The 26,650-nt window shown below is 46.4% G+C and overlaps 3 protein-coding genes across 3 annotated transcripts; all 3 read left to right on the forward strand.

The window, feature by feature from the left end:
- Positions 1-65: 65 nt before the first annotated feature.
- ARRDC5 (arrestin domain containing 5) lies at positions 66-4,268 on the forward strand. The gene is made up of 3 exons (XM_089535820.1): positions 66-315; positions 1,622-1,830; positions 3,710-4,268. The coding sequence occupies exons 1-3, from the start codon at positions 66-68 to the stop codon at positions 4,184-4,186; spliced, it is 936 nt and encodes a 311-aa protein (XP_089391946.1). The 3' UTR covers positions 4,187-4,268.
- Positions 4,269-10,251: 5,983 nt separating this feature from the next.
- On the forward strand, positions 10,252-19,815 carry LOC149308454 (perilipin-3-like). Its single transcript, XM_089536877.1, has 7 exons — positions 10,252-10,299; positions 11,620-11,815; positions 12,916-12,998; positions 13,289-13,799; positions 16,233-16,432; positions 17,961-18,086; positions 19,144-19,815. Exons 1-7 carry the CDS (start codon positions 10,252-10,254, stop codon positions 19,813-19,815), a joined length of 1,836 nt encoding a protein of 611 aa, XP_089393003.1.
- A 3,488-nt stretch (positions 19,816-23,303) lies between these two features.
- On the forward strand, positions 23,304-26,506 carry TICAM1 (TIR domain containing adaptor molecule 1). Its single transcript, XM_089537070.1, has 2 exons — positions 23,304-23,405; positions 24,181-26,506. Exon 2 carries the CDS (start codon positions 24,407-24,409, stop codon positions 26,399-26,401), a length of 1,995 nt encoding a protein of 664 aa, XP_089393196.1. The 5' UTR covers positions 23,304-23,405; positions 24,181-24,406; the 3' UTR covers positions 26,402-26,506.
- Positions 26,507-26,650: the final 144 nt, after the last annotated feature.

Raw genomic sequence — 26,650 nt, forward strand, 5'->3', positions numbered from 1 at the left:
GACCAAGCCGGCTGAGAAGAGACCCTTCCTTGGACTCTGGAGACCTTTCGACCTCCGGTTCCTTGATGTCGGTGGTGAAGTCCATCGAGCTGGTGGTGCCCAAGGAGGTCTACCTGGCCGGGTCGGACATCGATGGGCAGCTGGTCCTGACCCTCCACAGCACCTTGGTGGACCCTCTGGTGAAGGTGGAGCTGATCGGGAGAGGCTACTTGGAGTGGATCGAAGAGACCAACGTGGAGAAGGACTACAGCCAGCGGGGGACCTGCGTCAATAAGGCCGACTACGTCCACAAGACCAAGACCTTCAAGATCGAGCGTGAGATGGGGACGATGGGGGCAGGAGTGGCAGGGTGACTGTCCTTGCAACACCGCCGTTGGCGGGATTTGGGGTTTATTTTTGGCCAGTGTTCCTCTTGGGACTTCTCCTTCTTCTCCGACTTATGGCGACCCTTAGGAGAAACCTATCATGGGGTGCTTTGGGGCTCAGAGAGTGTGACTCGCCTGAGGTCTGGACTTGGGAATTGGATCATGTGTGCCGACCTAAGGACTTCATATACGAGGAATCCCCATGGATTTCATATATATATACCCCCACGGACTTCATACTGTATGCAAGGAATGCTCAGAGGTGGTTTGGCCAGTTTCTTCCTCTGAAATAGAGCCTATGGCACCCAGGATCCATTGGTGGTCTGCCATCCAAGGACTAACCAGGGCTGACCTTGCTTAACTTGCAAGAACAAATTAATAAGCCGACAGATGACTTATCTGTCTCTAATCCTTCAAATCATCTGTTGACTTATTGATTTTTCATAGGATTTTTTTTGGCAGGGAAGACTCCGAGGTGGTTTTGCCAGTTCCTTCCCCTGAAATGCAGCCCTAAAGTGCCTAGGATTCGTTGGCGGTCTCCCATCCAAGTGCTAGCCAGGGTCAGCCATGTTTAGCTTCCAAGAACAAATGAGATCTGGTGCCTTTAGGGTATTTAGGCAAACAAAACCCTCTTCCTCCGCCTTCCAAGTGAACATCTTGTGGTGTGCCTTGGAGCCGTTTCTGACTTATGGCAACCTTAATACAGGCTTTTCTTGGCAAGATTTGCCCAGAGTGTGTGACCTGCCCAAGATCATTTGGTGAGTTTCCATGGCGAAACGGGGATTTGAACCCTGGTCCCTGGAGACCTAGTCCAATGTTTGCACCACTAAACTAAGCTGGCTCTCCAGGTGAACATTAGTTTGGGCCTATTAAGGCTGCAAATCCTGAATGTGCTTTCCAAGGGGACTAGGATAGCATTGTAGCTAAGCATGTACCGGGTTTGAATCTCACCTGTAACGCCTGTGGATTTGGTGGCCTTCCATCAAGCTTGTACTCCCTCTTAGGCTCAATTTGCACCCTTCTCCATCTACAATAGAGGTTTCTGGGGAATGCTTGCTCAGGTCTGGCAAATGGGAAAGGCTGTGTTGTAGTCAATGTCCTTTTCCCATCAATGTTGGTTAGGAAAAAGGTTGCGGATACTCCAGGACTAAACCCAGGCCTTCAGGGGCCCTTTTCCAACTCCTCAAGTGGCAGGGAGTTTCCCAAATGATTTTCTGAGTTTCTCCATGACATCTTCTTTCCTTTTTGGCACGCAGGGAACTGGCTGGGCCCCGGAGTCCATACGTTTGACTTCCACTTCGTCTTACCTCCCCGGATCCCTTCTACATTCACCAGCCGAGTCGGGCGGATCTGTTACTTCCTCCAAGCTCTCTGCGCAACTCGGGAGCTCATCCTGGGGAAGCTGAAGAAGTACATCATGGTCCAGGGGACCTCCGTCTTCAGCCAAGACACTGTGGAGTCGGAGGTGAGCCTCCATTAAGTCTTAGTTGGCCACTTGCTGAAGCCCGGGGTTTGTATTTTCAACCTCTCCATGTGGTGGCCATGTCAGTGGAGCAGTGAATCCACCCCAGCTTTTCACAGTTCACAAAATGTACAGTGGTCTCTCCACATTCACTGGGATTAGGAGTGAAGGACCCCTGAGAATGTGGAAAAACCGCAAATAAAAAAACACTATTCTTTTTACTTGAGAGAACACCTCTCTATGAATCTCCAGGTTCTCCAGCGCAACTCTATGTTCAGCATCTGCCAGAAGTTGATCATAGAGTTGTGCTAGAGATAGGTGTTTTCTCTAGGAACCTCCAAGTTTCCAACCTCTGGCAGAGTTGTACTGGAGGACTTAGAGATTGCTAGAGAGAACATATTAATCAAAACCGTAAATTATAAAATCCACACAAATCAAATCTGCAAATGTGGAGGTACAGCTGTACTTCATCCATGAGAGACAATGTGACGTAATGGTCTGAGTGTTAGACAGTGACCCTGGAGACCAGGGTTCAATTGCCAGCAGGGCCATGAAACCCACTAGATGACCTTCCACAAGCCACACACTCTCAGCCACAGGGGAAGGCAATGGCAAACCTCCTCTCAACCAAATCTTGCCAAGAACCCCCATGAATAGGTTCACCTTAGGGTCAGCATAAGTCAGAAATGACTTGAAGTCACACAACAACAACATTATGCAGTTAAATTATAGTGTGTTAATAGATTGGGGATCAGGGCCAAAACTAACAAAATGAATTTCAACAGGGATGAATGGAAGGTATCACATGTAGGCAATGAAATCCACAAATACAGGGCAGGGGACAGCGGACCTGAAAGCAGTACGTGTGAAAAGGATTTAGGGGTCCTGGTAGAACACAGGGTGAACTTGAGGAACAGTGTGATGCTGCGGCCAAAAAAGCCAAGGCAATTCTTGCCTGCAGGAGTATAATATCTAGATCTAGGGAAGGTCAAAGGTCTGCAAACCAAGCCTTATGAGGAATAACTGAGAGAACTGAGTATGATTCACTTGAAGAAAAGAAGACTGAAAGGGGGGATGATTTGTTGTTGGGGGCCTTCAAGTCATTTCTGGTTTATGGCAACCCTAAGGCGAACCTTTCATGGGGTTTTCTTAGCAAGATTTGTTCAGAGGAAATTTGCTATCAACTTTCCCTGACACTGAGAGAGTGTGACTTGTAAAGGTCACCCATTGGGTTTCACAGCCGATCCGAGAATTGATCCCTGGTCTCTAGAGCTTAACCATTGCACCACGCTGAGATGATAGCTATCTTTAAATTTCCGAAGGGATGTCAAGGAGAAGGTGAAGCAAGTTTGTTTTTTGATATAAGGAAACATCTGATCACATCTGATAGAAGGGGATTATTTCTATTTCTTACTTTTCTTTATTAGAGTCACACCCGGCCTTTCTTCCAAAGACCTTAAGGTGGTTCTCTCTTCCACTGACACCGTCCCTTTTTTTCGCACAACAACCCTGTGAGAGAGGGTCCCAGTTTTCATCTGTTAAATACTGGGGGCATGGTTAATATGGCAAAAGTGATTAATGCGGAAGGAGACACAAGCTAGGAGAGTATGCCACAGTTTGCTTTTGCCTGCACCGGCTGGGAAAGGAAAAATTCCTGAGTTGGTTGACTGAAAACAATTTGCAGCGACTGAGGCAAACTGAAGACAAAGGCGGGAGGCAGGCAGAGAAACCGGGACATTATAAAGCAGCTGAAAAAGTGGGATGATAGAGGATTAATTGGGATTGTTCCAAATCAGAGTGGTTGGAGGGTATGCCCCCATCTTTCATGGTTTCTGTGTGTGTTTGTGCTGTCATTTTCTCTCTTCCTCCAACTCCTTTTCAGTACCCGCTGGTGGTGGAAGTCCGGAAAGCCCTCCTGTACAACTGTTGCTTCCACAGTGCCCCCATCACAGTCCGCCTCTCCCTGGACAAGAGCATCTACGCTCCCGGGGACGACATCGGCTTCACGATGGAGATCACCAACGAGACGGGCAAGTCCATCAAGAAAGTAGTCTTTGCCCTCCACTCGGTGGTCCTCTACAAGGCCTTCAACCTCCGGGCCGAGCGGCGGACGCTGGAGCAGCGGGAGGAGATGGTGCGCCTGGAGTCCCACGTGGCCAACAACCCCTGCGAGGTCACCAAGATCCACAGCATCATCTCCCTTCCCAAAGTGATGCCCGTCAGTTCCTGCTGCAAGTCCGACGACATCATGGACATCGGCTATGAGCTGACGGCGACGGTCCACTTCCCCTGGTGCATGAGCACAGTGGCCGCCAAGATCCCCATCGTCATCAGGAACGTCGCTGAACCCAAGGGGTAGAAGAGAAGGAGGCCACGGCCCCACATAACTTTCTAAAAAACATGAAAAATGATAGATATTCACAGTTGCCTTGTGGACCTTGCATATGGGATGAGAGATATGCATCCACGAGAACTAGAGAAAGCGAGAAGTATTAAAAAATTGTTGTTCTCCTTGTTGCTGCTGGTATGTGCCTTCCATTTTCCATCTTAGGGTGACCCTATCATGGGGTTTTCTTGCACGTTTCCTCAGGACAGGTTTGCTATGGCCGTCCTCAGAGGCTGAGAGAATGTGACGTGCCTAAGGTCACCCAGTGGGTTTCCATGGCCGAGCTGGGATTCGAATCCCAGTGCCCCACTGTTCTCTTCTCCTCCTCCATTTCTTCTTCCTCTTCCCCTTGGGGTCTCTTCCAACTCTAGAGTCTACAATTCTAAGACTTTAAAACAGCTCTCCAATGTGCTGAGCCCTATTCCTAAACAGATTCCGCACCTTTAAAACCTGGCAAAACCTGGGACGGATTCACTGCCCGACTGAAACGGGAGGCACTGACACACACCCCATTCCTTTTCCCCTCTGGTACAACCAGCATCAGTGGTTCCCTAACTTAGGTCTTCCAGGTGCTTTGGACTCCATCTTCCAGAATCCCTAACCACCTCAACCAAAATCCAGGAACTCTGGGAGATAAAAGTCCAAAATATCTGGAATATCAGAGTATGGGAACCAATGGATGTTTTCTGGGGTTGCGCATGAGTTCCCCCTAATGGATGCATTTGGGACAGCGCCCCCTCTCACCTAGTTCTGGAATCCAGGTGACACAGGTAAGGCTTTGCAGTATGTTGGCGGGGCTGGGAAGCGCCCGCCTTGTGGAATTTGGCAACCTCCGCCTTCATGTCGCTTCCCTATTGGGTACAAAATGGGAAGGTGAGCCTTCGGCTTGGCATCTTGGCTTCCACCCACCTGCATGTGTAGCAATTACCTTTATTAGTAGGTGCAAGCCAGCCAAGATTGCACAGGTATTTGCCATAGCTGGGACAGGATTACAAGAAAAAGAGAAGAACAGGTAAGATCTGACATGTCTGGGACTGGAAAAAGTTGGGCTAGTTTTTAAATTAACCATGTTTAGAAGTTTGAATAAGGGTGCGCTTGAGTCAGGGCACAAGATCAGAGATTTGACATGTTCCAGCTTGGCATCACAGCCTCTTTTACAATACTTCAATACTTCAGTTTCAATCATTCCACAATTATTCCACTTTGATGATGAAGATCATGACGATATTTATTTATATCTTGCTTTCCGCCACAAAATTGGTACTCAGGGCCAAAACACACTGCGGAAATGATCCAGTTTGAGATCGTTTTAACTGCCCTGGCTCAGTGCTAATCCTGGGAATTATATACTGTGGCAGAGAAAGCTAAATGTCTCACAAAACTACAATTCCCACAATCCCCTAGCATTGCACCAGGGCAGTTAAAGCGGTCTCAAACTAGATTATTTCCACACAGTGTTTCGGTCCAAAGTGGCTTTGATCCCACTAAAAGTAATGCAGTCTGACACCGCTTTAAGTGCCGTGGCGCCTTCCCACATAATCCAGGGATTTGTAGTGCGGCGAGGCGCTAGCACTCTTTGGCAGAGAAGGCTAAAGACCTTGTGAAACTACAAATCCCACGATTCCATAGGATGAAGATAGAGCACTTAAAGTGGTGTTCAAAGTGCATTATTTCTACAGTGCAGATGCACCCCCTGGATACAGTCAGGAGCTGCTAGGAGCGGGTGAACATTTTAATTTCTGTTTGGGTTTGATAAGAATTGACCAAAACTTGAAAATTGCTGGGTGGAAGGACTTGAGAATGTTTTGACATTAAAATGAACAGGAGAGAATCTCAGACTGAGAGAGTTGTCCATCCTGTCTCAAGGCTTTGAATATTCATTACTTTAAGAATTGCATTTGGATTCCTATATATTCCGTCATCTTGTTTAATATCTTTACGGCAGAGAGGCACAACCTGATTTCTCCATACTAGGAAAAGCTCCTCCTGTTGAATTCGGTCATGTAAACCCATTGGGTGCCCTTGGGCAAGTCACACTCTCTCAGCCTCAGAGGATGGCCATGGCAATTGGCAAACCCCTCTGAAGAAACCTGCTAAGAAAACCCTGTGAAATGCTCACCTTTGGGTTGCCCCAAGGCAGAAATGACTCAAAGGCACACAACAAAACCAAGATCTGGGGGAAAGAAATCCCTTTTCAGTTTGTTTCTGCTAAGAAACAGTCTGCCTTTGGAGCTGAGAGAGTGTGACTCGCCTGAGGTCAGAAAGTGGGTTTCCGTGGCTGGGCAGAAATTCGAACCTTGGGCCTCATTCCCATTGCCTTTTAAATCGGATCGTGAATCGGTTTGAACTGGTCCAAACAACCCTGGTTCCCACTTAATCCGAATCGCTGAAGCGATTTCTAAAAGGAGGCCATGCGCTACATCCATTTAAATTGTGTCTTTTTGACGCTGGTTTCCCCCACACACACACACCTCTTTTTCGATAAATCGAATCTGCGCAAGTGAGAATCACATACGGATCAAAATCGATCTAAATTTCCCCTTCGGCCAGCTGGAACCGAATCATTTTGAATTGATTCATTCATGAATGGGAACCACAAGTGGGGAAAAAATGCAATCGGGGCAAATGTAGTGGGAGAAAATGTGATCGGGGGAAATGCAGTAGGAACCACGCTCCGCTGTTGAACTGATCCATCGATGCACATCGCACACCAATTTATTTGTAAGTGGGAATGGGGGCCTGGTCTCCAGAGTCATAGCCCAGTTCCCAGCTAATAATCCTTTTTATTACGTATTATTAAACTAAATTATACAGCACAATGTACGCACGGGGTGCTTCTCAGATAACAGGCTCAGCAGGTTAAGGTTTTCTTAGGGCTTTGCACTTCATTGTCAAGTCGTCTTTGACTTATGGCAACCCTACGAATGAGAAACCTCTAAGTCACCCTCCCGACAACAGCCCTGCTCAGGTCTTGAAAAGTCAGGCTTACTTGATGGGAGTCTATCCATCTGGAACGGAGTCTTCCTCTTTCTCCTACTGCCTTCTTCCTTGCCAAGCATTGTTGTCTTTATAGTGAGTCCTGTCTTCTCATGATGTGTCCAAAGTACGGCAGCCTCCGTTTCGTCATCGGCACCCCAAGACGAGGCTTTTCTTCCTTGGGAGAAAAGCAGGATACAAATTAATAAGATAAATACAGTAATAATTATATATTATATTTATAATAATAAATATAATAATATTTAATAAATATAATACATTATATATAAAGTGGGACATTACCCGCTGGGATAACAAAATCCGTGGATGCTCAAGTTGCTTGAATCCATGGATAAGGAGGGTCGAGTGTGTGTATGTGTATATATATCTGTGTGTGTATGTATTATATAATTATAAGAATTAATATAATAAATATAATACTATAATAATAGCCTGAGACAATATATATATATAGTTTTATCTTTTTAAAATGTGTTTTATTCTTTTAATAACATTCTCTTTTAATGTTGTAATAATTTAATTCCTTTTTAAATGTACTTTCCCCCTACATTTTCAATTGTACCGCTTTTTAATGTTGTGAGGGCACTCTGAGTCCCAGTTCTAGGAAAAGAGTGGGATACAAATAATAATAACAATAATAATAATAATAATAATAATAATAATAATAATACAGGGGGAGAATAATACTGTCCCATTTAAAACAGTATGTGTGGTCAGCCTACCCAAAATGCTATGGATAATGCCTCTGAATGCAACTGTTTCATTGCTACCGAACCACCCATAAGCCTTATGTGTGAACCATGTAGAAATCCAAGCGTTTTGTAACGCTCGAGTCCAGATCGCGCCCAGTTTCGTAACTACCGCCCACTCCGTCTTTGTCATGCTAACTCCAGCCCTGACAACAACAGGCTCCCATTTTAAAGTTGCCCAACGTGGCTTCCATTTTGTGGCCTTTGGTTGCCCAACTGAAGCCTATGATCAGACAGGGCACTGGAGCATCCAAGAGCAAGAGGTGGGCAGATTGGATAAGAGGAATGACCACTTTCTACATCCGTTTACGAAGAAAGCAAGGAAGAGTCCAAGCAAAAAAAGCAACCCCATCCAGTGGTTCCCAAACTTGGGTCCTCCAGGCGTTTGGGACTTTGGCTCCCAGAAGCCACAGCCAGCTTGCCCAATAGTCAGGAATCCCAGGAGCTAAAGTCTAAAACATCTGGAGGACTAAAGTTTAGGAATCAATGAACCAGTGCAGCCTACACCAGTGCACCTAAAACTCTGGCCCTCCAGAAATTTGGGACTTCGGATCATTAGCCAGGCTGCATGGGTCTTCTGGAAGCTGGAAGTCCCAAACATTTGGAGGACTAATGATGGAGAAGAATTGGCCTACACTACAGGGGGGGAACCTGAAGCTTACCAGATGTTGTTAGGCTCCCATCTAGTCAGGGATGATGGGAGATGCTGCCCAGCAATGTCTGGAAAGGATATGGTGCCTTGCCTGTTTGTCTAAAAATAGGAAAATACCTTGTTGTTGTTGTTGTGTTCCTTCAAGTCATTTCTGACTGACGGTGACCCTAAGGCAAACCTATCACGGGTTTTTTTTGGCAAGCTTCTTCAAAGGCCATCCTCTGAAGCTGAGAGAGTGTGACTTGCCCAAGGTCTCCCAGTGGGTTTTCATGGCCAAGCCAGGATTTGAACCCTGGTCTCCCAGTGTCCTGGTCCACAATCCATTACTCCAACTCATATAGCTAGTTCATTTAACTTCTCGTATTATTTGAAAGCAGGGTTGCTAAACATACTGTAGAATTAATGCAATTTGATACCACTTTGAATATCATGGCTCCATCCTATGAAATCTCAGGATTTGTCATTTGCTGTGGCACCAGAGCTCTCTGACAGCGAAGGCTCAATATCTCACAAGACTACAAATCCCAGGATTCCAGAGCATTCAGCCATGGCAGTCAAAGCAGTGCCAACCTGGGTTAATTCTGCAATGTAGATGCATCCTGAGTCTCGGATTCACATTGGAATCTGGTCGTAGGGCGGGTGTGACAACATTCATTCCTACGCCTTGTTGTCATAAGGCACCCTCGGGATGCCAATGATTTGGAGAGATTTCTGACTCCAGGCAATGCCTCCCTCCCTAAAACTGAGATGTCAAAATTGGCCAAAAAACCCCAGGGCTTCCCATGGTAGCTACCAAAGAGATACCCTTATCCTTGGCAGGAACAGAAAGAATGGCATCTTAGAAGTCAGTGTCGTAGTTGGTGGTTTCCGATGCCACTGGAATCTGCTTCGGGTTCTAGTCCTGCCTCCTCCAGACACTGTTTTGCCTGAGGACAGAAGGCTTGGAAACCAGTGGCAAGTGATAAGTCCCATCCCAGTGGGGCGGTGATGCCATTCCATGGTTTGGGCTAGTTTTCAGGAGCTCTCCGTGGTGTTGAAGCTAATAACAAGGTTTCAGCATCATGGATGGCTCTCTTAAAGCCTTCAAGAAAACATGGTGTGGATTCACTGCCCTTTCATGCCGGAGCCGCCACTGAAGGAAGCAGAAGAAGGACCTTTTGCATCAATTCAAAGATATAGCTGTGTTAGTCTGTAGAATCAGTATGCAAAGGGATCTGGTAGCACCGTTGAGACTCGCTGAAAGGAAGAAGTTGGCAGCATTAGCTTCCGTAGACGCATCTGAGGAAGTAGACTGAAGTCTATGAAAGCTCATGTTGCCAATTTCTTTCTTTCAGTTAGTCTCAAAGGTGCTACATGTTCCCTTTGCACACTTTTACATCCATGTTGATCCGGCCGGCAAATAAGGAGTGAGCAATGGAGAAGCAGTGGCTATTAGGGCACAAAACATCCTGGCTTTGATAGGATAATTACCATTTGCAGTTAGACAAGAACCTGCAGCCCTGATACAGGTGACAGAGCGAAACTTCCCAAGCATCTGTAATGCAGTGGTTTCAGGTGGGAGTCACTCGTTGCTAAACAGCATTCCTGAAACCTTTTCTTTTCCTTTCTGGGTTTCTTTTGCAGTTGCTTTGGACTCCAAGATGGCCACTGGTCCAAAAGGTGATAGCCAAGAGGCCCCGAAGACAGAGGTAGGTTAAAAAAGGAAATGTTGTATGACCATCCGTCATCCAGTATAGCTTTGAGGCCTGTTTTTGGATTTGCACACATACTCAGGAATTTAAGGGAATTGTGAGGCAATTCTCACTGAATGCTTCTCAAACAGGACGTCAGACAGGCTGGAAGTTGCAAAGCGAAGACATAACTCACTTGTCTTTGACTAGCAAAGCGAAAACGTAACTCATCTGCAAAGCAAAGACATCACTCATTTGTGGGTCCTCCACATTCGCTGGGGTTAGGGGTGCTGGACCCCTGTGAAAGTGGAAAAACCACAAATAAAAAAACCCTATTTTTTTTAACCTGAGAGAACCCCTCTCTAGGAATCTGTAGGTCTTCCAGCACAACTCAATGGTCAGCACCTGCCAGAAGTTGACCACAGAATTGCGCTGGGGGACCTACAAATGCCTAGAGAAGTCATCTCTCTAGAAATCTCTAGGTCCTCCAGAGAAACTCCTGGTGGACATGGGTCATTATTATTATTTATTATTATTAAAGTTTATTTATACAGTACAGCACTTTACAAAACAAATCATCAAATACAAATAAAACCTGCCATTGGTGTGCCGACCATGGAGCCGTGCTGGAGGATCTCGAGATTCCTAGAGAGAACAAATTAATCAAATCCATGGATAATCAGATCCGCCAAAGTCAAAGCCTTAAATGTGGACGGCTGAGTGTAGTTGCTTTCAACAGTGACAAGCTGGGAAGGAGTTACGTTTTTGTAAATCCATGTTGGTGATTGCTACTTGCTGGCAGAATGTGAATGACTTTTCTCCCTGTCATTCACAACTGGGAGCATTTTGGTGTTGTCTCAGCCTGAGCAAAGGGAGGGAAGAGGAAGGGTGACATGGGTGGTTGATTCAAACTACAGCCACAGATTACTTTTTAGTGCTTTTTTGCATTTTTCTCAGTATTTCCATGGTGCAATATCGCCATATTTCCATGGTGTACTTGGGGAAAACAAAGAGAGGTCTCCTGTAATTTCTAGCCACTGCGCCAAGACATGTTGGAGCCACACTTGGCTCCTTTTTCCCCCTTAGAGCAATAGCAAGTGGGACTAGGACTAATGCTTTGGGACTACAGGAGAGTAGAGTTCTACTGAACCTTAGAAGGAACTTCTTGATAGTAAGAGCTGTTTGGCAATGGAACCAATGACCTAGAAAGTAAGTGAGGTCTCCATCTCCGGATATCTTTCTCTCCGGATTCTCTAGCTTAAGGTCCTTCCAGAAGAGGTTGGTTGGATTTGATGGTCCCTCCCAATTCAATAATACTATTATTCCATGGTCTGCCAGAATATAGTGACTCGGATAACCAGCCTCCCTCTGATCAGCTCTGCCTACGAACTTTGCTCCTCCTTGTACAACTACGCCAAAGAGAGCATCCCCTTTGTCAACTCCGCCTGCAATGTGGCGGAGATGGTGGTGGCGGTGGCTGTCGGGAGCGCCATGGGGGGTGCCCAGCCGATTCTCAACCAGCTCGAACCCCAGAGTGAGTACAAAACCGCTGAGAAACTGTGCTTGACCAGAGTGGCTGAGTTTCTGGCCCTCAAGGCTGAGACACTATGTCTGCAAACCATGGTTTGTGGGCCTCGTGTTCAGAGCTGCCACCTTCAATTGAAATCTATCCCATGGGATCCCAAACTTTGGTCCTTGTGGTGGTATGGACTTCAACCCCCAGAAGCCCCAGCCAGCTTGACCAATGGCTAGGGATCCTGGGAGCTGGGGTTCAAAGTATCAAGAGGACCAAAGATTGAGACCCACTGATCTGTTCTCTGTCTGTTGAGTTTAACTCGGCAGATTTTGCTTTCTTCATCATTTTTGCACCCGCTGCCTTCCCAGGTGCTTTATGTTAACTAATGGTACATCCTTCCCATACAATTATACCAATTTGATGCTACCTTAACTAGCCTGGCCTCATCCTATGGGATTCTGGGGTTTTTACTTTAAGGGGGTACTTGGTATTCTCCACCAGAGAGATATAATGTTCTAATTCTAATGCACTCCCAAACTTTGGTCCTCCACTTGTTTTGTACTTCAGCTCCCAGAAGCCTTAGCCAATATGGCTAAGTCAGGAATTCTGGGATCTGAAGTCCAAACCATCTGGAGGATCAAAGTCTGGGCACCATTGTTCTAACCTCTAATTCAAGGGAATGCTAAGCACTTCTCCAAATGGCAAATCACATCAGGTTGCAGCAGTTAAAAATGGCATCAAACCACAGGAAGGCCATTCCTGCCATTAGACTGGCTTTGAAAACATTTATAAGCCATTTTGCTTCTTCTGAGTAATTTTGCTACTTCCGGTTGCCATATATTTTATGCCACTGTACTTGCCAAAACTGTTGGACATCATTTTTGTTGCTGTTTTGAATGTTGGAGTTGCTTTTTCAGTTCCCAGGAGCTTTCTCTGAATGTTATTAGTTTGCAGTCTTTTTACAGGCATGCAAGCAATGGAAATAAATAATGATCTAGGAACAAGAAGGTGGTTGTTTTAAAAAGCAGATACTAAGTGAAGTAATATGTGAGACTGACTTGATGTGAAGCCTACAACCTTTTGCAACAAGACAAATGTGTTTTGTTCATTTCTGCCAGTTGCAGCTGCGAATGAGTATGCATGCAAGCGTCTGGATAAACTGGAGGAAACAATGCCTTGCCTTCATCAGCCGGCGCATCAGGTAACTAGTACAACATTAGGCCTAGAATGGATGAGACAAATAGGGAGACAGCTTTTCTTTCCTCTTAAAATACTGGTATTTAATAAGAAATCTTTCCCCCCCTTCCATCTAAGTCTGTGGTTCCCAACTTTTGGTCCTCCAGATGTTTTGGATGTCAGCTCCCATAGTTCCTGACTGTCAGCTGGAGCTTCTGGGATCTGAAGTCCAAAATAAATGGAGGACGAAAGGTTGGGAAGCAGTGATCTGAGTTATTTTTTGTTACTGTTTGGTCTCCGTTCTTACCTTTCCAGGTCATCGAAGAAGGGGTCACCCTGGCCAAATCAGTGGTTGGATCCACAGTCAACACAGCCAAGGATGCTGCCAACGGGGCCAAAGAACTGGTGGTCCACAAGGTGAACGCAGCCGTAGACCTCACCAAGGACATCATCCAAGACAGCATTGGGTTGACCAAGTCGGTAGTGGACTCCACGGTTAACACTGCCGTCAATGCCGCCAACGAGGCCAAGGTGCTCATGACTCACCGGGTGACGGACGTCATCAACTTGAGCAAAGAGACGGCCAAAGAGAGCGTGGGCCTGACCAAGTCAGTGGTCTCCTCCACAGTCAACACAGCCCTCCAAGCTGCCATGGGGACGAAGGATCTCGTGACAACTGGCCAAGTGAAGAACTGTGGGGCTCTCCAAGAAGGCATTGAGATGACCAACGTCCTACAGCAGATCTTGACAAGCGGAGTGGACGCCATGCTGGAGAAGACGGAGGAGATGATAGATTATTACCTCCCCATGACAGATGAGGAGCTGGGTAAGAAGGAGGTTTTTTGACTGCTCTAAAGGAGTCTTTCCCTATACTGATGGTCCTCAATAACTTCTCTAAAACTGAATTCAGCCTTTGGGCTGAAAGAAGCTCCTCCCCCAAGTAATCTGCCCAAGGCTGCTGCCACACATTAATGCAGTTTGATTCTGCTTTAACCATCATGGCTCCATCCTATGGGATCCTGGGACTTGTAGTTTGTTGTGGCACCAGAGTTCTTGGACATAGAAGGCTGTCTTACAAAACTACAAACCCCAGAATACTATCACATTGCACAATTAAAGTGATATCAAACTGCACTAATTCTGAAGTGCAGCTGCAGCCCAAGGCTCTAGGGCCGTTGCCAGTCAGACTAGACAACACTGGATCCTGTGCTGCTATTATGGCAAACTGTTATGCCCTGCTCAAAAGGAGGGCAGAGATTTGCATGATTATGACTTTATGGATCTTACCTACGCAGTCACATTGTCTGGCTGGGAAACAACATGTGATGATCACACACATCCTTTTACCTGGTTCAGAGCAATGCCAGATAATTACACACTTTAAGCCAAACCCAACAACGTACCAGTTTGTGGGACAGAACAGAATATATTCATAGGCCACCATGTCCAAAACAACTGTTATTTGCCTCTAGAAAGTCAGAGTGCCAGGGAGAAAGCTGGGTTACATCCCTTCTTCCCCAAGGGGCTAAATTGCTACTGTGCCTTATTGTTATTTACTTCTCTTATTTATTGATTGATTGATTTATATTCTACCTTTCCCCATGACTAAGACTTCAGGGTGGTATGCTGTTGTGCCTTCAAGTCATTTCTGACTTGCGGCGACCCTAAGGTCAAGGGTTTCTGGGGCTGAGAGAGTGTGACTCATCCAAGGTTTTCAGGGCCAAGTGGGGAATCAAACCCTGATCCCCAGAGTCATAGTCCAACATTCAAACCACTTACAATGATGGCTCTTAATAAAACCAACAGAAATAGAAGACAAAATAAAATGCACCAATGCGGTCCTTGCTGACCCACTTGTTCCTAACAAGTTACTTCTATTGTTACTATTGTGCCATTGGAAAATATAGGAAAATGTTGTCTGGCTCCCCCAAGTGGCCAATTTAGATATTGCACCATGGACAGTCCAGGAAAGAAAATGCAAAAACATTGCGTATCCATCCTTCCGATGTGTTCCTCCTTCTTCCTCTTGCTTATGTATGGGCCACCTTTAAGTCTCCTGTCGACTTGTGTCGACCTCATGAATTTTATAAGGTTGTCCTAGGCAAGGCTCAGAGGAGGTTTTGCTAGTTCCTTCCTCTGAAACAGTGCCTACAGCACTTGCTATTCCTTGGTGATCTCCCATCCAAGAACTAACTGGCTCAGACTGAATCAAATCTCCCTCCAATTCATGAATAATAATCATACAACCATTCCCTACCGCAGAAACATAATGAATTATGCCACTGCAAGCAACTAAGTGCTAAAAAGCAACTCTATTCTCGCTTGTTACAGCAAAAAGTAACTGGTTATCCAAGTAACTCATTAAGAAAACCAGTTACTTCCTATGGTGGGACTATGCCACATGTTACTGTTGGAAGTCTAGTTATTACTCTGTTTGTTTCTGTATTGCATACATGGCACATAACTCACGCTAAAGCAACTGTTGCAACAAACATGCTCTTCTCTAGTTTGGGCTTAATAAACGAAGATTTGCATCCTTAGTCTGGCTTCATACCCTCCAAAATTTCGCAAAGGAAAACTGGGACCTGTATGGTCAAGTATCCCCAGAATGTGTCCAAGATCACAAAAGCTATTAATGAAGAAGCACACACAAACTAGGAGTGGCTGCAGCAGTTTGCTTTTGCATGAGCTAACTGGAAAGGGCAAGACTCTTCCACCTTTTTCTTCTGTTGAGTTAACTGAGTGCAAACTCAGTTTGCAGCAATGGAAACAAGCTGAGTACAAAGGGGGGAAATGGAAGGAGGAGAAAGAAACCGGGACATTTTAAAGGCAGCTGAGAAAGTGGGATGATAGAGGAGTAAAAGTGGGACTGTCCCTACCTAAGAGGGATAGGGAAAGGTTATGCAGTTGAAGCAATTTGAGGGCAAAGGGCGAAAGCGGGAGGAGGACAGAGAAACCAGGACATTTTAAAAGCAGCTTGAAAAGTGGGACAGCAGAGGATTAAACAGGACTGTCCCTGCTAAATCGGAACAGCAGGAGGGCATGCATTCCCTGCCCAAATTAATCTGAGCTTTGCCCCATCATCATCATCATCATCATCATCATCATCATCATCATCATCACGTTCCTCCCAGAGTACAGGGACTCAAGGCAGCTCCAGACTCCAGACTCCAACCAAGCTGGTTTATAGAAATCCCAACTTGGCCAAATCTGGCAAGGCATCTCTAAAACTCTCTCCTATTGTTCTCCCTTGTTGCAGTTAAGCTGGCCACAGAGGTCCGGGGCTTTGGGCCTCCATCTGTGGAGGAGCAACAGAGGCGAAAGAGCTACTTCGTCCGCCTGGGGTCCCTTTCCAGCAAAGTCCGCCACCGGGCCTACCTCCACTCGCTGGACAAGCTTCAAATCATGAAGGAAAACACGCAGGACCGGCTATCCCAGCTCCAGCTGGTGATCAACCTGGTAAGGCTGGCCTCCTTGGACCTTCCCATTTTCCCAACCCTTGCATGCTCCAACAAGTATATTCTGGTATAGAGTTTGGGAGCAAGAACTGGGGGAAAGGGTTCTAGTCTCCGCTCGGAGCAAGCATGGTCCTGTTATTCTCACTCTCTCAGCCTGACCTACCGTATAAGAGTAAAGCGAAGAAAGGACGAGCTGGGTTATAGAGTTTATAGAGCTGGAAGGGGCCTCATGGGCTATTGAGTCCAAATTCCTGCTCAACATAGGATCTCCAGTGATTCCCAGCCTTTGGTCCTCCAGATGTTTTGGACTTCAGTGGTCATAATTCCCAGCTTTTGGCCAAGTTGGATGAGGCTTCTGGGAGCTGAAGTCCAAAACAAATGGAGCACCAAAGGTTGGGAACCACTGAAAGATCATCTCCAGCAGGTTGCTGCCCAGATGGTTCTTGGAAGACCTTCAGAGAAGAAGACCCAGCACTTGCCTATCTAGGTCACTGGATCCCTTTAGTTCCTACCATCAAGAGGTTTCTTCCAAAGTTCAATCAAAATCTACACTCCCGTGACTTAAAACCATTAGACCTGGTCCTGTTCTCAGGGGCAGCAGCAAGCAAACCTATCTCCTGCTCCTCTCTGTGGCAGCCCTTCAGATATTTAAGTGACCAGAAGTTGTCCTTTTTGGAAAAGATCTCTCTTGGCCCAAAAATGCCCCAGGGGTGTTCGCAAAAATATGTAGAAAATGCATCCACGTTCCTTAAGGGCATTTGAGGGCAATTCTTTGAGCCCTGGGGGCCACAAAAATGGTACTGAGGGGCCACATACTTTGCCTATGCCTGATCTACTGAATGCCACATTGACTGTTTCTTTATAATCAGAGAATGCTAGATTTGAGAGATATCCCTGGAGATAATCTAGTCTAACCTTTACTAAGGGCCACCCAACCTCTGCTTTAAATACTCCCCCCTCCGCCCCCCCAAAAAGAGATAAAAGCTCACCATCACCTTAGGCAACGGCTACGTCCAGACTGCAGAAATAGTCCTGTTTGACATCACTTTAATTGCCAGGGCTCCATCCTATGGAATCCTGGGATTTTTAGCTCTGTGATAGTGAGAAGGTTCCATGTCTCACAAAACTCCAGTCTGATAATGCCATAGGGCTGAGCCACAGCAGTTAAAGTGGCATCAAACTGGATTGTTTCTGCAGTGCGAATGCAGCAGGCGGTTGAAAGGCTCTTACCGTTGGGATGTTTCTCTGCACTTTTAACCCAAATCTGCTTCCTGGTCATTTCTGGTCATTGTTCTGTCCAACCCTCAGGAGCATGAGAAAGGCAGCAAGTGCAATAGCAATAGCATTTACATGTATATACCCCTTCACAGTGAACTCTGCACTACCTAGTCTGAGCGGTTTACAATCCTTAATCCAATTGCCCCCAACAAGATGGGGACTCAGAGACCGGCCACAAAAACCCATTTGTGAATTGAGGTTGTTCCTCCAGCACCTACCATCTCTTTGTTCCTCCGCTTCTGTCTTGACAGGTTGAGCAGCTGAAACAAGGCGTGGGGCAGCGGTTCCAAGAAGCTCAGCAAAAACTGAACCAGCTCATGGCCGAACTGACCCAGATGCAGCCGGGAGAAGTTGCAGAAGGAGACTTGCCCCCTGAGGTACGTTTTGCTCTCGCCTCTGTAAGGTACAAGAGAAAGTTTAGCAACAATACAGAAACGCCATGCTTTCAGACAAGGATGGGGAATGCTCCAGAGCGCAGAGGTAATAGGGGAAATCCGGGTCAGTTTCGGGACCAGAATACTCCGGCAACAGTCCAGAGTATTCCGACCAGTATACATACCCTGTATGTTCCAATATTTTTTGTTTAATTCTTAGTGATTTTACAAATGAAGATATTCTCACATTCACCTACATACATACACTGAATCATATTATCTATCCTCTAACAGCGTCTATCTACTACAGTCTTTATATATCTTCTTTCATTTGTTACTAGGTCATCCCTTGATGTCCTCCCACCCCTTTCATTTCTTTAACCCATCTCTTATCGACTTTCTTTAATCTTCCTTGTTTATTTACTCCTTATAATATCTAATTACTAATCGTTTAAGATTAATGTCTTTATAGCTTATTCTATCTCTATCTACCTCTCTATATAGCTCCATACCTTGAATTTATATATACGCCTCTTAACTTACATCATAACCCCTTTTAATAACATCAAAACAGATATGTTCCTTTTTTTTTAATTGCCAGATATAGATTGTGTTTTTTAAATCAACAATTTGGCTGATATTTTATAAGGCAGGAGACTATTTTTCGTATCCCCGAATGCAAGATGAAATAGCCTCATCATATATCTGGAGAAATGCAAACTTCAGAACAGATATTCTGCCGTTTGCAGTTTCCTTTCCCAATTTCCAAAATCCATGAACAGGCCTCCTTTCCTTCAAACCCGCTTCCATATCTGAGCTTAGGAAAATTATTTTGGGGAGAATAGTTGGAGGATTCTGGGAGGCGTAGTCGACAAAGAAAGCGTGACACTTCCAAATTCGTACAACATCCAAAATCCGCAGAATAGCGATGCCTTTAATTGGCCAACCAAAATGCACAAAGCTCCAAATTTGGAGATAAATAAGCAATGCTTTTGCTCCATTGTTAGTCTGGGGATGCAAAGCTCTTTTTGTGTTAGTGATTTTTGTTTTGTTACGGCAGGTGGAATCGCGTACCCTGGCCCTGCTCCGCTTCGTCACGCAAGACCTGGGGTCCACCTACGTGCGGCTGGTGGGCGGCATCGAAGGCCTTCCCTGCAGCCTCCGTGAAAAGGTGGACCAAGCCATCTCGAACGCACGACAACTCCACACTACTTTTGCCGCAGCGACCTCCATCCAGGATTTGTCTTCAAGCGTCCTGGCCCAGAGCCACGAAAAAATCGCCCAAGCCCGTGAATTTCTGGACACCTTGGTTGAATACATCGCCCAAAACACACCGCTGAGCTGGATCGTGGGGCCCTTCCGGCCGTCATCGGCTCCTACCGAGGAACCCCCCGTGACGGAAATGGAAACATCCCCGTCTGCTGACCAGGAGATGAAAGAGATAACCAACGAAGATGAACAAACATCATCTGCATCAGGGGGATCCCCGAAGGAGAGGGTTACAGGTGCCAGACGTACAAGTGCCGGACTCAAATTGGCAAAGAAAAATGAGAGTGAGATGGAAGAAAGCGAAGCCAAAGAGGCAGCCAAGACCTTGGTGGGGGTTTGGTCTGACATGCCGAAGAAAGCAAGGAAGATGATAAGGAGAGAGGCGTCCAAGGAAGCGGTGCCAGAGAAGGCCAGCAAAAGCGATCTCAACCAGGTCGCGGAAACTCCCGAGAAAGAGCATTAAAAGCCTTCGCAGTTCATCCAAGTGGCTTTAGCACCTTCCCAAAACCATGTTGTCATCCCTGCAAACCTGGTGCCTAGTTGTCTGAGCCCTTGCCGCCTACGACGCCAGTTCGAATCTCAGCTCGGCCATGTAAACCTATTGGGTGACCTTGGGCAACTTAGCACTCTCTCTCAACCTCAGAGGACGGCAGTGGCAATACCCTTCTGAAGAAACTCACCAAGAAAACCCCATTATGGGGTTGCCTTAGGGTCGCCATAAGTCCCTAAGTTGGAAATGACTCCAAGGCACACAACAACAACAACTATCTTGGATTCTCCACCCTCTACTCTTTCTTCCTCTGTGTGCATCTATTCCAAGCTATGTAAGACACTCTTAGTCCCAATTTTGGGAAAAGGGCATAATAATAATAATAATAATAATAATAATAATAATAATATAGGAAAACCTGAATGCCTGGGTAGATAATTTGTACTCTAAAAAGGACCCTTCCATGTGTAAGGACAAAGCCTGGCTCTAGTTTTAATTCAGACTACGAAGAAGTTTTGGTTATCAGACATTTTGGACAGTGGTGCTTAAGCTAAGCTTCCCTTTGCATTCTCCAGCTGGTCTTTACTTACATTGTGCATATATTAAAGAGAATTCTGAACTCATTTTAACCTTATACCCAAAACCACAGGGCTGTGGCTATTGTTTCCATCCATCCTTGTGACAGGACAAGGAAAGCACGTGGAACAGATGACCAGATGGAAATCCACTTTTCCTTCAGCACCAGGTTTCTAGTCCTCATGGGCATCAGCAGCTAGCTTTGGAACAGCAAGGAGCAAGCTAAAGGCCATTTGGGAAAGACAGGTCTGAAAAAGAGATCTGAAGGTGGATAGGACGAGAGGTGGCCTTTTAAAACCATTCTCAGGAAACATCTGAAGCATGACTTAAGCTGGAGCCTAATTCTCTGATGTCTGTCTTCCACACACCTTTCTGGAGGAGGAGGAGGAAAGTAAATAAATGATGCAAATTAAACCGTTTGCGTAATCCGTGTTGGTGGTGGACGCCTGTTTTTCTTAGGGCAGAGTCCGGATCTACTGGGCACGCCTGGAGTTTATTTTATATGAATCCTTGTGGTTCTTAATAAAGGGCTGATTTAAACAGGAAAACAAGACATGGCCCCATACGGAGACAAACTGTTCATCCGTCTAGCTTGGTGGTTCCCAAACTTTGGTCCCCCAGATGTTCTAGACCTCCGCTCCCAGGATGACTGACTGTTGGCCAAGCTGGCTGGGGCTTCTGGGAGTTGCAGTCCAAAACACCTGGAGGAACGAAGTTTGGGAACCACTGTAAACGCTGTCTAGCATCAGGCATGGCTTTTCTCCAGCTATATCCAAAGGTGTAACTACAAGGGGCAAAATGAAGGCATTGCCCCTCCAAAGAAGATTTCTGTCCCTCACAATGAAATTTCCCTCCAATGTCCAAATTTCTCGCCTTGTAGTAACTTAAACCTTCATCTTAAGCGTTTACAAATACAGTTTAGACATCCAAAGCAGGCCAAGGTAAGGCAAAGGCAGCAAACTGAAGATTTTTAGGTGTGACCGGTTCCCAGTATCTCAAGGCGTATCTACATTGTAGAAGTAATGCAGTTTGGCACCACTTTAACTACCAGGGCTCCATCCTAGAGGATCCTGGGATTTGTAGTTTGCCCTCTTTGGCAGAGCAGGCAAAGGACCTTGTGAAACTGCAAATCCCAGGATTCAGTATGATGGAGCTACAGTGGCGTTAAAAACTGCATTGTTTCTCTGGTGCAGGGACACACCTCTGGCTCTGCAATGCTAGAAATTTGGAGACTGAAGGACAATTTCATGGAGCAGGGAGGGATTTCTTCTTCAGAGGGCAATGTCCTCATTTTGTCCCCTTTGTAGCTAGACCCTTGACCCTCCCTGAAGCTTTCAGGGACTGAACTGAGGACCATTTGGAAGGAGAGAGCATACTCTCAATGAGATAGGTGCATATTTACCCTGCAAATATAAATTCAGGGTATTTCCAGTATGGCTAAATGTTTTCAGGATTTAGCAGGAGCTGGGCAACAAGTCACAATCTCTCAGCCTCAGAGGAAAGCAAGGGCAAACCCCCTCTGACCAAATCTCCCCAAGAAAACCCCACGATAGGTTTCAAAGTGCATTAATTCTACAGCATAGATGCAGGCTAAGTGAAGCGGCGATCGTTTGCTTTTTAATAAGCCTGCTCAGAAGGGCAAGATTTGTTCCCCCATTTGCTGAGTTAGCTAAGTGAAAATATTTTTTTGCACTCTGAACTCCATTTGCAGCCGCTGAAGTTAAGCTGAGAACAAGAGGAGGAGAGAGAAACCGGGACATTTTAAAAGGAGTTGGGAAAGTGGGACGGCAGAGGATTAATCCTGACAAATCTTGCCAAAATTGGGATCATTGGAGGCTATGCAATTGGCTCTGGGTGAAGATTCAGTGCTCAACGAAACCCATTGCCCTGCAAAAGACATGAAAAGAACTGGAGGAAGAAAAGGCTGTGTGTTTTCAAAGCAAGTGCACCTGTTTTATAGCTTCTTCACCCTCCACGCCTTTTTACATCTAGGCTTGACGGGGAGGATGGGTGAAATTGTTAGGTTTTCAACCCCGCCTTACTAGGACAGGTTGCCACAAGAAAGTATCGGCTGCATTCCTGCCACGGCTTTGTCTATGGTGCTCTGGGGAATGGGAGTTGTAGTCCAACAGGTTGGGGAAGGTTTCCTTGCCTTGAGAGCTTCCAGAAATGGCAGAGGGAGTTGTAAATGGGTTTATGGACTTCATCATATGGGAAGCAAGCATCCTTCTCCCATTATTAAATCACTGTTGAATCGCATCAATATCGCGCAATAATGAGAAGATTTTCACACTATTGCGCGGTCATCCCATGAATAAAGCGGCAAAATTGCACTGCTTTTTATTCATGGGGAAACCCCGTGAATAAAAACTAGTGCAATTTTGCCACTTTATTCACATGCAATCGCACAAATAAAGCGATAGCAGAAATGTATTGTCTCTGAAATCCCGAAAGTAAAAAGATATGTGTTAATGCTTCCTGACACTGCTCGCCCTTTTCGCTTTATTTGCGGGATGCTTTAAATGCGCTTTAATCCCTCTTTAACACCGAAGTTATCCCCAGCGTGATAAACTCCTATGACACTGTGTGTCCCAGTTTGTGAAATGTTGGAGGTGATGCTTAAGGGGGGTCTTGAGCAGACAAACTCCATCCTCTGCTTCAGTCTCCATGCAGCTGACTAAATTTCACCAAGGCAGGCTCAAGGAAAGGAAGAAGTCACCTTGCATTCAGTAAAAAAAGGTTAAACTTTCAGGAAAGGAAACTTGTGGATTTTGTATTGAAACTTTGTCTCTAGACACTTCCTGTTTCAGTATTGCAACGCTCCTCCTTCCTCTTAAAGGCTGGACAGAGAAGGTGGATTGGATTTTGTCAGATTCCAGCTCAGCTTCTGGGTCCCATTTCCTCCTCCTCATTTCCAGCCAAACTTTTACCAGGCCTGCAAAAACCACTTTCTCCATCCGGCCTCAATTGTCTCCAACTTTTGCCAGGTAAGTCAATCTCAAAAAGACTACAAGTTGGGGAAAAGGGGGAAAGCACACATTCCTAGGAAGAAGCAAAAACAAGCACTTTGGTTAAATCTGGCTGGCTTAAAAACTAGGAAGCTGCATCCGGCACATGCTTTTGGAGAGGATTTTTCCAGTCCGCTTCACTGGGTGCATTGCCTTGGAAAGGTGGACCAGCCACAGGTTCAAGGAAGATTATGGGATGAGAGAGAGATCCAGTGAGCGATTGAGAAAGGAACCAGAGATGGTGGGAGCACATGGTTTGCATGGAGGAACATGAAACATGAATTAAGACCTAAAGGCCTGCCTTAATTATTATTATTAAAAAATTATTTGCCTGTGTGTGGAAAGAGAGTTCTGAAACACGAATTAAGATCTAAAGGCCCGCCTAAATAAAATTAATAATAATAATAATAATAATAATAATAATAATAATAATGTATTTGCCTGTGTGTGGAAAGAGAGTGAGGAAGGGACCAACTGAAACTCTGGGTGTGGTTACACTGCAGAAATAATGCAGTATGACTCCACTTTTAAGTGCTGTCGCTGCATCCTATCGAATCCTGGGATTTGCAGTTTTACAAGGCCTTTTGCCTTCTCTGCCAAAGAATACAGAAATCCTCCAAAGAGGAGGATTCTGTAGGACAGAGCCACAGAAGTTAAAAGCGATGCCAAATTGCATTACGTCTGCGCTGTAAATGGACCCTCGGACTGCTCCTTAGATCCTGCCTGATTTTCTAATTCTTCTCTTGAACTTCAGGTTCCTACACGGCAGGAAGGAAGGCTCAACTCATATTCCCTTTTTGGACCGATCCATGAAAACCAAGTCAAGGGAATCTTGCCAGGGAAGTCCGGATGATCCGCCATGCTTAGGCCCAAACCTGTTGGCATGGGCTCCTCTCTGCCCCACGACCGCCGCTTCCATCCCTCCAAATTGTGACATGGTTTCTCCTGGCATGCTGCCTTTCCCCAGGTGATTTAGTAAGATGGCTGAGAGCTCTGACGCTCATCCAAGCCTTGAGGGGATCTTTCGGGTCTTAGCCCAGGTCCCCAGGGACATACTGGTCCTCTTCAAACTGAAACTGAGCTGCAAGTGGAAAGACCAAAGGAGCTCTCAGCTCTTATACTCCATGATCCTGTTGACTTTGAAGGAAGAGACAGAGGCCCGGATGAGCCTGGATGCTTTGAAGGATGATCCAGTAGCGGCACATATCTACCAAAGCTGCTGGGGCAGTGCTACAGCAAACATGGCCAACCCAATTCCTCTAAAGCAGGATGCAGAGGTGAGCCTGGCTGTGGCTCAGATCTACTCGCTGCTGGCAGATGAAAAACTCTGCAGTCCTCTGGCCAGAGATGAAGCTTACCGAGCAGCTATCGCAGCTTTCCAATCCAGCAACGTTGGAAAAGACCGGTTCAGGAGCCTCTTGGATGAAGCTTTGGAAGCATGTGGGATGGGTTTGATAGTCACGCTGTCAAGCAAAAGCATCAGTGTGACAGGAGGTAAAACGGGTGGGTCAACAACTCAGACAACAAGCGATTGTGTGCCGATTCAGAGCTCCTTGGATCCTCAGCCTCTCCGCTCCACAGGCAGCCCAACATCGGTGGTCAGTCATTTGGAGATCAGCCCATCCCCCACGGCATCTTTCTTCTCCCACTTTGTTCACCAGGACAGCATGGCTGAGACCAGCAAGCTTTGCGAGAGCGCATCCCATTACTCCAGACAGGGTGATGAGGAAGGAAACAGCCACACATCACCAGCTGGTTCCAGGTCCAGGTCCGAGAAGGGAGACCAGCCAAAAAACAGAAGAACGGGTGATTTGGGGGACAGCCGGTGCTCTTCGTCAGATGTGCTGGATCCGAAAGTCTCACTTGGGAGTGCATGGCGTCCCGTTGAGTGTACTGAACCTGCAAACGTTGTTGGAAGGAAAGGCACCGAAGGAAGCTTATCACACAATCCACAAACCTCACCCGCACCACCATTTGGTTCTGCAGCTTCCATGAGACGTCCCCAAAGTCCCTTTCCCTCCAAGCAGAATTCAGGCTCTGTACCAACCTCTGTTTCAAGCTCTGCCCCTCTGCCTCGTTCAACAGGGTCTTTGCCAACAGTTCCGCAGATCGATGCCAACGAGTTTTTCACATTTGTCATCTTGCATGCCAATGAAGACGACGCCATTGCTTGCCGGGTGAAGGACAAGCTGGAGAGCATGGGTGTCTCCAACGGGGCAACATACAGCGAGGATTTCTTGGTGCCTGGACACTGCCAGCTGGGCTGCTTCCAAAATGCTTTGGACAACTCAGCCTTCACACTCTTGCTCCTGACCGAGAACTTCAGGAGCCGGTTCTGCGCTTACCAGACCAACATGGCCCTGATGGACTCCTTCAACCGGTTCTCCAAGACCAACACAGTGATCCCATTCATCTCCAAAGAGAGGCCCATCAAACCAAGCAAGATACCCAAGCTGCTGGCTACTCTTGTGCCGCTGGATGAGAACTCCCCACTTTTTGACAGGAAGGTCAAGAACACTTTCAGGGCAAGGGCCATTCAAGAGAAGAAGGCAGAATGGAGCCTCAGGCGGCAGATCCAGGAAACACAACGACTGCGAGAGCAACGCCAGAACTATGAGCAGATGCTGCAGCACCTATCTCTGCTTGGCATGAATGCGCCAACAACAATGCCCTTCCCAGGACCATTGGCGGGCTTTCCTGGATTACAGGTTCCACAGCCATTTTATTCCCCAGCATTCCCTGCTCCCGAAACATCCCAGCCTCAGCCTTGCGTTGACCAACCCTCCCTCTCCCAGCCATTCCTCTTCTCCCTGGGTGCAGGTGGATCTCAGCCGCCCCTGATCATCCAAAATGCCCAAATGGTGCAAATCGGAGACTACAACCACATGCAAGTGGAGAGGACCAATGCAACGCTTGGCACGGCCGAGGAAGAAGGGAGCATGGATCGATGGGTGGAAAATGGTGTTGGGAACTGACAGAGTGACTGAAAATAAACCCATTTTCCTTTCTCTGTCTCTTTGTCTCTTTGCGCGCACACTGCCAGGGACTGAATATGTAAATGTCTGCCTTCCATAACTAGTCATTGGCCCCCTGCTCCAACGTTTCTCAAATGAAAACTGGGACACACCAAGCAACATCCGAATATGGTCAAGGAAGTTACAAAGCAATTTCTGGGGTTGCAGGAATCATGTTTGTGCCCTAAAATTTCCTGGAGGCTGCATGGC

This window comes from Sceloporus occidentalis, unplaced genomic scaffold, assembly GCF_023333645.1.
Source record: "Sceloporus occidentalis isolate IW3139 unplaced genomic scaffold, rSceOcc1.0.p SCAF_8, whole genome shotgun sequence".
In the NCBI taxonomy this organism is placed as follows: Eukaryota; Metazoa; Chordata; class Lepidosauria; order Squamata; family Phrynosomatidae; genus Sceloporus; species Sceloporus occidentalis.